This window comes from Parus major, chromosome 6 (genome assembly GCF_001522545.3).
Source record: "Parus major isolate Abel chromosome 6, Parus_major1.1, whole genome shotgun sequence".
Taxonomy (NCBI): Eukaryota; Metazoa; Chordata; class Aves; order Passeriformes; family Paridae; genus Parus; species Parus major.
The window spans coordinates 7,732,447-7,745,209 of NC_031775.1; the positions used below are offsets into that span (position 1 = coordinate 7,732,447).

General features: G+C 35.7%; 1 protein-coding gene across 7 annotated transcripts in view; it reads left to right on the plus strand.

Annotated features, from left to right (window-relative positions):
* The window catches only part of SHLD2 (shieldin complex subunit 2), a 29,983-nt gene that overhangs the window by 9,574 nt on the left and 7,646 nt on the right, over positions 1-12,763 (plus strand). The window contains exons 1-4 of one of the 7 annotated variants that reach the window (XM_015632579.3): positions 773-7,592; positions 8,419-8,570; positions 9,601-12,064; positions 12,589-12,696. In XM_015632579.3, the coding sequence (XP_015488065.1) occupies positions 10,561-12,064; positions 12,589-12,696 (1,612 nt within the window). In that variant the 5' untranslated portion in view covers positions 773-7,592; positions 8,419-8,570; positions 9,601-10,560. Of the gene's footprint in view, positions 1-383; positions 8,571-9,600; positions 12,065-12,588; positions 12,697-12,763 lie in introns of those variants that run through there. The other 6 variants (XM_015632577.3, XM_015632578.3, XM_033515574.1 and 3 more) reach the window with 6 other exon arrangements.

The following is a 12,763-nucleotide window of genomic DNA, read 5'->3' on the forward strand; positions in this document are numbered from 1 at the left end:
TAGTCTTAGGAAGCTGGGCTCTGTTTGGAGGGGAAAAACTTTACATAACACCACCATTCTATCCTGCTGTACAGTTTAAGTGGCTTTGTAATGCTCAGCCGTGGAGAATGCTGCTGATGGACAGCTTCCTTCTCCATGTTTGCATGCTCCAAAGAAGGCTGAAATGCCCATTAAACAGCTTTTCAGTTTAGGGCTGCCTGGAGAAAGGAACTGCACAGAATAGCTTCCAGGATCAGAATTTTATCCTTTAAGCTTACCTGGATCTCAAATGTAAGTGCTTGTTTTTTTAAACACTGTGTTTCCCAAGTTAAAGGAATAAATGTAGGTAAAGGGACTTGACAGCTGGTTCCCATTTGGGATTGGAATCTACTAATAATAACTAATAATAACTAATAACTTCCTTGAGAGCTGGTAAAATAAGACTTGTTTGCTATATGGAGAAAGAATCGACGAAGTAATATCATAATGTATTAAGGAATTAAAAACTACACAGTATGATTGCACAGTTCTTAATTTGTGTGTTTTTTCCCTCTTCTATATTTGCCTTTTTTAAATGAGGAATGCAACTTAAATGGACGTTGTTTTGGATGTTTTTCTTCTCAGCTTCATTAAATCAAATTCTTACACTTGCTCATTTTGTGAAACTTTCCATCCATACCCATAACTTATTAATTTTTTTCACACTGTGATCAGACTGTTCAGTTTTCTGCATGGTTTTTGTGTTGGTAGCTGAACTTCATAATACATTGTTTATATATTGTAATGTCATAGAGTTCCTGTTGACAGAAGAATATTAATATTTTGATTCTCACTTGTCTCTGAATACCTTGTATTTACTGAATGAATGACTATATTTTTGAAAAGAGGCCTTCAGTTATATTTTAATCTGGTTTCCTTCATATAAACTAAATCTTCATTTGCTAATTTTTAGATTTGTGCTGAAAAGTCTTGATTTCATTTTATGTCTTTTATTTAGCTCAAATTTTTCTTCTGCTCCAGTGTTTCACAACACTTAACGTGAAATGTTGCCATACCTCACTTAATGTTGTTTTATGAGCACACTCCTAAAGTGACACCTATTTAGATGGTATGTTAGTTTTACCTGCAAGATACTGTTTTTATATAAAATGTAATGTTAACATAGTTAACATAGTTCTTGCAATGCAATGTCAGGTAACCCAGAAGATTAGCCAAGACAGAACAAACTGTACTGCTTTTTGAATTCCTGTCTCTCTGGTCTGTTGTAAAGGTTACTAATCTCCAGAGAAAGATAATGGGTCACATGTTTAGTGTAATAGCTTTTTGGGTTTTCTGCTTTATCTGCTAATTTTAAAATCTTTCAAAGTAAGCTCATATAAACAGATTTTAATGTGAAATTTATTGGAAGGGAAACCAATATGTATTTACTCATTTCCTGTCATATGCTCAGTACAACAGTAGCTGTTTATTTATATTCGTGTGCTTCCCTAAGAAAGCAAGTTAAACCTGGAGTTATTCGAATCATTAGCTGGATACATAAGATACTTTGATATGGAATAGAGTGCAAATTTCTTGTGTTTCTTCACCTCTAATTTTCCTCTTTCATGTTTTTACAGAATGTAAAATTCCATGTGTGTGTGTGGCACTAAAGCACCACAAGTCACACAGGGCAGTAGCTGTCTTTCTGTAAATGATGTCTCTTGACATGGAATAAGGGTGGGTTACAAAACACTCTTCAGAGTTACTTTAGTACCAAACTCATTTGTGTGTTGGGGCATTAAAAAGAACTCTTGTTAAAAAGATAGATTTATAACACTGGCACTGCTGCTTCTGTTCTATGTGAAAACTTCCTGCTAATGTTTTATAAAATATGTTTTGAAGTCTCTTGTGATTTTAGCTTTGTATAGCACCTCACAAGATTTATGGATAAAGAAAACGCTAATATTCCAGTAGCCAATATTGGCCTTTTGTATATCAGTTCTGTTGTTTCTATTCTAGTGAAAATCAAGTATAGAACTTGCAACTCCTGGTAGACTGAAAAAAAATTGCATTTGCAGACAGGATTACAGCTCCAAAACAAGGTGTTAAACTATGAGGTGACCATTTCTTTAATCTCTACTCTCTCTGCATTATATTGCAGAAAGAAACAATTTATAGCAATTTTACTTCAGATTGGAGAAGCTTCTGCACGAAGACAAATTAATAAATAGATAAGTCTCTTTAGTTTCCATCCTTATCTCTTAATACTTCAGGAGTTTTGGAAGTTCACTTAAAATTTCAGGGGCAGAACTATGCAGTACTGCACGTAATAAAAACATTTATGAAAGTTACTGAATCAAAGGCAGCTGAGTGAAGGTGCACAGCAATAATAGCACTGTACAGATAGTAATTGAGATATTGTCTTGAACAAAAACAGTGATGAAAATTATGTGCTTTGACTGAGAACAAAGGTACAAGAAGGTTTTTATCAGTGGTTATGCTGGTATGCCCTGCTGTTCCACACACTATGACTTGGAACAGTAGAGGGAGATCCAGGATGACTTGTTACATCATACCTTGAGTTTTTTGATTTTGCTTGAGGTGTTTTCAGACAGCTGAATTACCGTGGAAAAGGGTACAGGCCAAATCAGTGTTTCTGGCATTTAATTAGTATACTTCATGCACATTTTGTTCGATTGTGATTATTTCCTTTAACTTTCTGGAGCACAGTAGGATAGAAATTTTGATCTACAATTTTTTGAAGTATAATTAGTCAAATTATTTTTAATAAATAGTCAAAGTGCATTGCTGCCCTAAAGTCTGAGAGAGAAGCTACCCTTTTGAAATAAGGAAATTTGCATCTAAAAGACACCTTTGGCTCAGTCAGCTCTGTTGATAGTTACTCAGTGTTACCTGTTCCCCTGTTAAAGCTTAACCAGTTTGCTAAACTAACATTCATCTAAACCATTGAAATGTAAAGGCTTATATATTAAAAAATGAATGCTAATTCTCCTTATTTACCATATCTTAATTTTTTCCTAGGTAAATGCCAAAAAGATTTGAAAACTTTGTTTCTGTTTCCAGAAGATTCACTGTAGTTCTCACTCACTTAAAATTATCTGATTTTTTTTTTGTCTTGGTTTACTGCAATGCCCTTGTAAATTAACAACTTTACTACTTAGCTGGAATAGCCATGAAGGAGTGTTTGGCGTTCATACAGTTCTGCAAAGAATTTGGTAGGTGTGTTCCTTCTGTGGCCACAACAAGGAGCAGGTGTGGGCAGTGAACCATCAGTGATCTTTGTAATGCTGTTCATCAGTGTACAGAGACAGTTTGGCCCAAGTCTGAAGGTTATGTTTCCTTAAGGGAGCTTTAGATCTTAAAAAATCTTAAACCTCTTGACTTATAGATTGAAGAGAAAATCCTTTTCACTTACAGCTGAAGTGTGTTCTCGGGGTATGTGCAAAAGGGAAACATTAAAATATTCTTGAAAATCCATTGCCTTTTCAAGAACTGAAATTCTAGATTTGGATATAAAAGTCAGTACTGTCATGTAGTTAGCATCTGTCAAGTGTTTTGTTTAAATTACAATGCTCACATCCAAAGCATGTGTTTGAACTTTTCTTTTGAGACACTGGATCTATAAGTGTGTAAAGTCAGCTTTCATCTTCCTGAGGTATGAAAGTACTGAGGAGATCAGCTATTGATTGGATTGGATTGCCAGCTCCTTTGATCCTCACAGAAATACACTAATGATACCACATAAAGGATGTAGCTGCACACTAGAGGAACAGATAAAATGTGCACAATGTGGTTTGGGGTGGGGAGGGGATAGATAGATCTGGTGCTATAGGTTCAGTGCTGACAAGAAGTACTTGCTGCCATTTATGTTTGCAGGAAGGTTAAATGTTTACTTTCCTGGAGGGGTCCTGTAATAAAAAGTGATGAAGTAAATGAAGTCATGATTGAACTGTTGGTCTAAAGTGTCTTGTGGGCTCGTGTGCCACCTGGCTTCTCTGTAGCTCCTTGTGTAGCTTGTAGCTTTGAAGTATAAAAGTACATGACTTGATCTAGTGATGACTTGTGTGCTTCTTGGAGTGAGTGTCTGATTTTTTCAGTTGGCAGACAGTGAACGTGCATTGTTTAGTGATGCTCACAAGTGAGAAGTATCCCATTTGTCATAAAGGCAAGAGGAACTGCAGCTTCTGTTAAGGTCTATTGCTAACATAACCACTTGTGGTGGAGAGTGAAAGACATTTTTCTGGCACTAGTAGATTACTTACATAGTAACAAAATAAAGTAAATTACTTTACATGGTAGACTTATGAAATGCACCTTTTCAACACCCTGTCTCCCACAGTACAAAAGCAAAAGGACAGTCTTACCTATGGCTGTTGTCCAAAACACTGACAATATCTCAATTTTGGTTATGAATGTGCAGTCAGCATCCAAGTTTTCATTATAAAACTTCATCTTTTTTGAATAAGGCTTTTGTAAAGAGAAAATAATATTGTTGGCTTTGTATTTTAAATATTTCTCATATATTTATCTTCTTGTCCTAATAAGTCAAATCTACCAGCAGTTAATCTGATGGAAGTCAGGCTATTATGATGTTTCTTTGACCAGTTACTTTGCTTTCATCTTAGGTCCTGTATTGTTTTGTCCACCTCTGTTTATCAGGTTTCAGTCCCAACATAGATTTTCATTGGTTATGATACCTGTGGAAAATTTTCTGCCAGCTAAATAGTTTTTCTAAAAAAAGCCACAATGATGCTATTCTAATATTGTGAGGTGTTTTATATGCTGAAATATATGGAACAATATCTTTCTTGACAGACGGTATATCAGTTTAGTTGTTTAAATAGTTCCCAAAAATAAGGGTTTGGGAAATGAATGTTCTTCAACGAAACGTGCATGGCACGTTTGTGTATCTTTGACCTTTTACCTTTATCTTTCTTTTCTACTCAAAAGGTCAGTGTTCTCTAGAACTTTTAACTTCTTTTGTTTGTAGCAGCCACTGGATGCTCATATCTCCTTAATTATATGTTTTTGTGTGTTGCAAAACTAAAATCAATAAATAGCATTTACTTAAGGGGCCATCTCGAAAGGCACAAAGGCAGTGAGGAAAGAATTATCAAGGTAGTCACAAAAGCCCACTACCTTTACTCCAATTTTCAAACACTATGAAGACTCTCTGAGTGGCTGAATCAAAAGTGTATTATAAGTGTTCAGATTTTTGCATCACTTGGTTCCAAAAAATAGTAATGGTAAAATAAAATGGCTGATGCAACTGCTCAGTAGATGTCTTTATATGATCCAAGCTTGTATTTAGAGAAGAAATATATTTGTTTCACATCCAGGGAAATATTGTCCTTCTAGAGCACAACTTTAGTAACCACAGGCCCTGATCCTGCAGGCAAGTAGATACACATTAAATATTAGCAATAGCAATGCCATTTGATTGCTTGCCTTCTTTTTGTATATTAATATTTCAGTAATAGTTATGAAGAGCAACTTGCCTCTTCTTACTCAGTAGTTTGATTTAACATTTTTTTATGGTGTCAGGCTGTAGAACTGCTTAGAACATTGATTTCTTGTTTAAATTATTTCCCTGCTGCTGCAGTAGTATTTAGGAAGGTTTCTATTGTGATGCCTAAACCATAGGTGTTCCATATGCTAAAAATCATCTTGTTACTGAAATTGCTCCAAATAAGGAAAAAAATTGGGTACCTCATGTTTTCTGGCTATGTATTGCTGAATACAGGTTTTATGTACTTGTAAACCACCTGTACCTGTCTTGAGTCCAAATGGTGTTGTAGCCCTCTGGTAACAGCCAGTGAGAAAAACTAAATACTGAATGGATTAGTATTGTTGCTTTTAACTTCATTAGTAAGTATTAATAGAAATTATTTTATGGTCAATAATAGCCTAAGTACCTCATTTAGAAATAACTTTATACTAATTACAGATACTGCTGTAGGCAAATGAAGACTTGTGATTTTCATCAATTTTGATATGAAGTAGCAGGATTCTTGCTATACCACAGGTCTGGCTGACAGCAGCCTCTGTGCACAGTATTCCATGTGCTAACATGGTGTAACTTACGTGAACCAAACAACCATCATGGTGTAAAATTGCATGGGGTTATACAGGACTACAGTCTTTGCCTGAAACCTTGTATTGAAATTCAGATAAAAGGTATTTGGTGATTATAACAATCACCAAACAAGGGCTGACAGAAATAAAACCTATCCTATCCATTTCCCCAGTTGCCCATTGTACATGTATGTTCTCCCCACATCTGTGTTCCCTTGGCTTCTTGTTAGGTCCCACCAGCCTTGGCCAATGGAATATACATAAATCTCCCTGAGCTGCCATTCATGTACATGTTTAATCTTCTTTTAAGCCCACATGATACATCCCTCACTCTTATGTAGAGTAAGTTTGCTTCAGCTACAAGTTGCTTAGCTTGATTTCTTCTGTCAATTTTTATTTTCCATTGTGTTCCTCTTAATCTGTTTGGACCCAGCTTACTGATTTAGTAGATAGGTGCTGTCGCTGGTATATTGATTCACTTGCAGTGCCAGCAGGAGTTGTTGGCAGAAGGATCACCTTTCTTTTTCTTGCACAAGTTGCAAGCAAAAGTGTAGTGCATTCATCACTTCATCCCAGAATTGTTTCAGTTTCTAAGTGTATGAAACTGTTACTACACTGTTTGCTGTTTTTTCTCTTTCATTTACTGTGCAGCTGCAGTACCTGATTTTTTAAAAAGATCATGTTGATTTTTGGAGGGAGATTTGAGCAGCTTGGTGGAAGTGCCAGGAGAGTTTCTGGTTTTCCCTTTGTTGGCAACTGTCTTCGTAGATTTTCTACTCCACAGCCTCATAGGTTGAGTTGTTGAATAAAGAAAAGCCCAGCCAAACAACCCTACAGCTTGAATTGAACTGAAACGAAATACTCCAAAGATGGCTATGAATAATTCAGTTTCCTCTGTTGTAAGGTAGATGAATTAATCCTTTAATATTTTATACTACATGTAGGAGGAGTATAAAGTCAAGTATGCGAATAAGGGAGGGCAAAGTTCACAATAGAAGCTAAAATTTAGAATTTAAGGAATATCCTACTTTATGCATTTATTACTTACTGGGCCAGCTTTTCAGCAGGTAAATGACAATATAATGTTTTCTTGCATATTTTAGGGATCAGTTCGTTAACCACTTACCACTTAGGATGCTCATCATCAAGCTGCAGCAAATCAAAGTAGGAAGTTAAAAGAATTCACTGTTTATTTCCTAAAACTTTAGTGTTTCTAGAGGGGAAGGTACACTTTTGCATTCTATTGCTATAGTCCTTTTTCTTCTGATGCATTGCTGTCTTTTATTTCTGTAATTCTATTTGTAGCTTGAAACTTTGTAGTGTGTAACAGACAAAGAAACTTTTAACTGGAGGTCGAATTAGTGTGATTTACTTTTAGTGTAGACTGCTTAAGTAAAGACTTGATGAGACTATTTGGATGTATCTTCTCAAAACAGAGATTTAGACATGTGGCTGCCATGAATATTCAGCAATGATAGGAAGCTGAAGTTGTGTCACCCTCTTAAATTACCTTGGCGTAATGCTTAATGATTATCATGGTGAGTGAATACTATTAATGAATATAAAAATATGGAATAAAGTTGATGAATATTTCTAGGGTATTTTAGGGGTACTTTAAGGTCATGTATGTAGCATCAGAACATTTTAAAAGTAACCATGGGAAGAGGATTTTTAAAGCTATTTTTAGTTTTGTTCTGTGTGCTGCAGAACACTAATTGCCAGTCTGTTAAATGACAGTTTGTTTTAAAAAACTTTAAATTTAGAATTCCTGTCTTTCTGTTTGGATTGGAGGAAATACCCTAAAATACTGTTTAAATTGGAGGAAATACACTATATACAACTATCAGTTGCAATGTCTTGCAAATGTAAAACTTGCTGATGTAGTTACCGTTTTTTAATAGATCATTGACCCATCAATCAGACTCTGACCATTTCAGAGATAAAGAGCTTGGCTTTCATTGGCTTTTAGGAAAAGAACAGCTTTCCACAAATTAGGAAATGGTGTAATAATTAACAGGTATAATGGATATGTGCATTCAGGTTTCAGTTGTATCTTTGAGTTTTAGCTCCTGTTATCCTTGGTATAGTTAGTTAACCCACTGTCTGCCCATAGATAACTGTAGTATAAAATGGATTATTTTTGTGGAAGTAGAATTTACTAAAATGATTGATAGCTTTTTTGCTCACCTTTTAAAATCTGTAGTGAATTGTTCTTTCAGATTTTCATTTATAACAAGGTGCAGAACTTCACTAACAAAACTCATCGAGTAATAATTCTGTTCTAAAGCAGCAAAGGTTCTTTAAATAGTTTTGTGTACAGAGAATTTATGTAAACTCTAATTTTTTTTTTTTTCTGAATTACAGACTTAAATGATTTTAGGTACTGGTCATTCCTCATACAGGAAGGAGTTTGACATCTCTGACTCAAAAAGTCACTTAGAAATTGGCAAAGTAGGTCATTTAGTAGTGGACCTATTGCACGAATCAGTTGGCAGACATCACTTACCATTCCTAAGGTAATTTATGTTTTGAAAATATAAACTGTATTTTAATTGCAAACATTCATTAAATAACATCAAGATTAAGTTCCTTTGGTGTGATCATAGAATCATAGAACAGCTCAGGTTGGAAAGGTTCATAAAAATCATCAAGTTCCAAACCCCCTGTCATGGGCACATTTCGTTCAACCAGGTTGCTCAGGGCCCCGTCCAGCCTTGAATGTACTGGCACTGCAAAATGTGAGTCAGGAAAGCAAATCCTAAGTTTAGAGAAGTTACAGAATTGGAAAGCTAAGGAAAACTTTCTGAAATTTTGTGTAACTTACAAACCTTTAAACATGTCAAAAAGCAAAAGAGAAGTGATACTTAAAATGAGGGGCTGATAAATTACTATATAAATGTTCGTTTACCCAGTTCATTTGAACTGATAGTAACATTTTCTGTTTCTCACTGATCTGTTACTAGGCTTTTTACATCATGTATATTAGGTAGCCTTTTATCTACAAAACTTATTAGCATCACTTCTTTAGGGATTCAACCTCACTATTACTTTGCTTTGTCTTTCCCTTACCTAGTGCACTACTTTAGTGTTGATTGTCAATTCTGTTCTTCTGGCTATTTGTATATTACCATTCTTTATGTAACTCAAAGTTTTCACAGCTTTGGGTATTGTCCTTTAAAATTTACCATTTTCTGTGACTAAATTTAAATGTACAACTGCAGAAGTTTGGACACTAAAGTGTTTTAAATGGTATTTATTTTGTCATGAACATAAAATATGGGGTTTGTAGCTTCTTTATGTTTTGCCCTGTCTAATTTTAGTGACTGTATATTGCTTTTCCAGTGATAGCAATGATATACCAGAGATCAGTATTCCAGGATGTTTATGGTTTTTCCATGTTACAATGAGCCTTATGAATGTGTAGATTTATCGACCCCTAGTGGGGTTGTTAGGAAAATGGTTGCTCATTTAATTAGTGCTAAATTATGAATTTCCATATTTTTCAATGCTGCATTTGTTTCAATGGTCTTTTCCTTCTGTTTACAGCTGGGTTTGCTCTCGATTTTTTTCTGGTATTCTCTACATCTGCAGAATTGCCTATTGAACCAACTTCTATTAACAACAAAAGTAAAAACTACTCCTAAAACAAGTAGCTGTAATCACCATTTTAAAGAACAGTTATAGCTGTTTCTTCATATTTTAAAATTATAATTATACAGCAGAAATTCTTAAAAATGAAAGATCTTTTGGTGTGCTGTGTAGGTGGGGTTATTTTTAATTAGCTAGAAAAGCTAGTAATTTCTTGAGTAGTTTGCTGTTACATAAATGAATTAAAGCAAATGCTAAATCACCTGCTCAAGCTTTACTGACCTCTTAGCGATTATTAAATAATTATAATTGATCATTAATAGCCTGAAACAGTAGTTTCATGCTAAAACAGCATGTAAAATACTGTATTTCTAGCAAACTTTAATTTTAAATAGCTCTAGTGTTTTAATCATTTAGTTGAAACTGTAATTTTCTGGGAGATGAAATGATCTCCTAACCATGCTGTGAAGATTTTCTTACATCTGTTTCAGATGAGTCAAAATCAAGTACTGAATAGTGAAGTCACATTTGACTGTTAAATTAGCAATTATAAATAAAGACAAATAGGTCAATAATTTTAACTTCACTATAATGTGTTTCCGTGTGTCAGAATCAGAAACTAGGTGTTGCTGTAATTTTATTTTTCTATGCAGGTTTGACACAAATAAATGTTAAATATCTCTAAAATAAATTCCCCTTTTTAGATTTTGTATGTCTAATTTTATAGGGTTTAAATAGTCAAGTAGTGTTTTTCCCAGTTAAACTATTAAATACTCCCTAAACTATGAATTTTAAGCATTTTTAAAATTGTAAAGGAAAAAGTAATTTTTTATTTTTTTTTTGCATTTGCTAGTATTTATTATTGTGCTTATTGCATAAGCCACGTTATTTTAAGTTAAACTCACACAGCAGTCAAAAATGTCCAAAAGATCTCAGATTCATATTTTTGTGGGAGCACCCAGTATTCCGAGCCTGCTGGAGGGGTTAGAGCAGAGCAGTTCAGCCCCTGCTGGTGAGAAATGGCGAGAACTGCACTGTTTGTGTGATACACGTGGGTTTGTTTCTGCAAAGGTCCAGGCTGCTGCTGCCCCCTCGGTGCCCCAGGCAGAGAGCTCCACACTCACAGGAGTCCCTGCAAGTGGGGACAGCGCTCAGCAGGGCAGGTTCATGCCAAAAGAAGGAAAGGATTTGACATCTCCTGCCCCTATGGCAGTAACTTGTACCAGCACATTTAAAAAGAGCACAAGTTTAACTTGCTCTGATTGTCAAGTATCCAAAGATAGATGCACACCTGCAGGTGTAAGTCAGGCTGCAGGGGAGCACCTGCCCCAGAGCTGTGCAGAATCACCTGGGCAAGGGAAGCCATCACGTGCCTGCTGCCCAGACCTCACTGAGAGAAAAGCCAGTCCTTTGGAAGTTAACTGCTCTGATGTTCCTGCTTTGGTTGCCAGTACTGAGCAGGTCAGCATCCATCTACAGTCCTTGGGACTTCAGGCAGGTCACAGAAGTGAGCATCATGAACGTCCAAGTCAATATATAGATATGTGTTTCCAAGGAAGTCTGGAGTCCAAACCAAAAGAACAGAATGACTGTGCAGACTCTGCAGTGTCAGCAGACACTGAATTTCGTAGTGTAGTGACTTTGAGTCAGGTGGCTGTTTTTGCACAGAATGAAATGCAGGAAAGAATTGTAAAACTGTCAGAAATAGAAGCAGGTAAAAAAGCTGAACGACAGTATAATCACTTCCAATGTGATTCTGGTTTTGGAACATGTACTACTAATGTGACCGAAAATGAATATAAGGAGGAGGATGCAAGTTCTCTTGAACTTTTCAGTTCCGAGGATGATGGGGAAAATGTTTGGATTAAAGCTACAAAACAGGAAGAAAGTGCTCAGGAAAATGCAGAAAAGTTTCAAGAACTTAATGTTCCTGCTGAGCAATTTGTAAATGAAATCCATATTGAGCCATTGAGTTCTGGAATACTGTGCTCTCAAGGGAACTGTTCTCAAAAGAACTCCTCTAAAAGACCCCACAAGTATGAAGATTCCTTTCATCTTTTTCACTCCACATTTAAAAGACAGGTGAAATCCAAGAGAGCTAAACTGAATTCTTCTCCACCTGGTTCTGGGATGAGAGTGGATCCAGACAGGATGACAGAGTTCAAGAAACTCCAGAAGAAACTATCACTACTTAAGAATTGCTGCATCAAAAATCAAAAGTACAATATTTTGGTCACAGTTGTACATCCTTGTCATATCAAAGAAATACAGATGAAGACTAAACCAAAATCTTCGTGTAAGGTTCCTGTAGCAACAGTTGTTGTTACTGACCAGTCAGAAACTGAGAAAAAGGTGGTGCTGTGGCGTGGTGCTGCATTTTGGTCCCTCACTGTGTTTCCTGGGGATATCATACTGCTTACAGGTGAGAGTTCTTTTGTTTGCCTTCTTAAAGTATGGATCTTTAAAATGCCTATTTAAAGTAGAAGAATGTAACAAGTAAGTTGGAACTACGGCCAAGCATTTGTAAGTTGCTTTCTTACATCAATTAGATAATTTGAGTTCTCAGTCATCCTGCCAGTGGAACATTGACTATTCCATGGAAGTTTGCCCTCAGACACAGCCATGGGGAGCCAGGGCTGTTCTATAAGGTGCCAGTGTTTCAAAACAGTTGTTCCTGAAAAGTACAAGTGCTACCAGACCTAAGCAGTGTCTGCTAGGAGGCTAATGAATTTCAGAATTACATCAAACTATTGGGAATTTTTTTTTTTAGCTCATTGTTAATGGTGTTGGTAGATTTAAAAAAAATAACCACTGTGTTTCCAAGTGATCTCTTTCAGACCCTGTTCCTTACATATCTGTATGTAAGATGGTTATATAGTTAAGAAAAATATGATACACTTCAATATTGTTGACACATGAATTGATAAGGTTGCTTTTTTCTTGCAGATGTAATAATGTATGAGAATCATTGGTGCGGAGAGGTCATGCTTCAGTCTACATTTACCAGTCAGTTACTGAATCTGGGGAACTGCTCAGCTCTCAATCCAGAAGAATGTAAGATTTTAGTGCATAAGTTGCCATGAAAATCACAGTCAAAGAGCTATTTCAAGTACTCCATTTT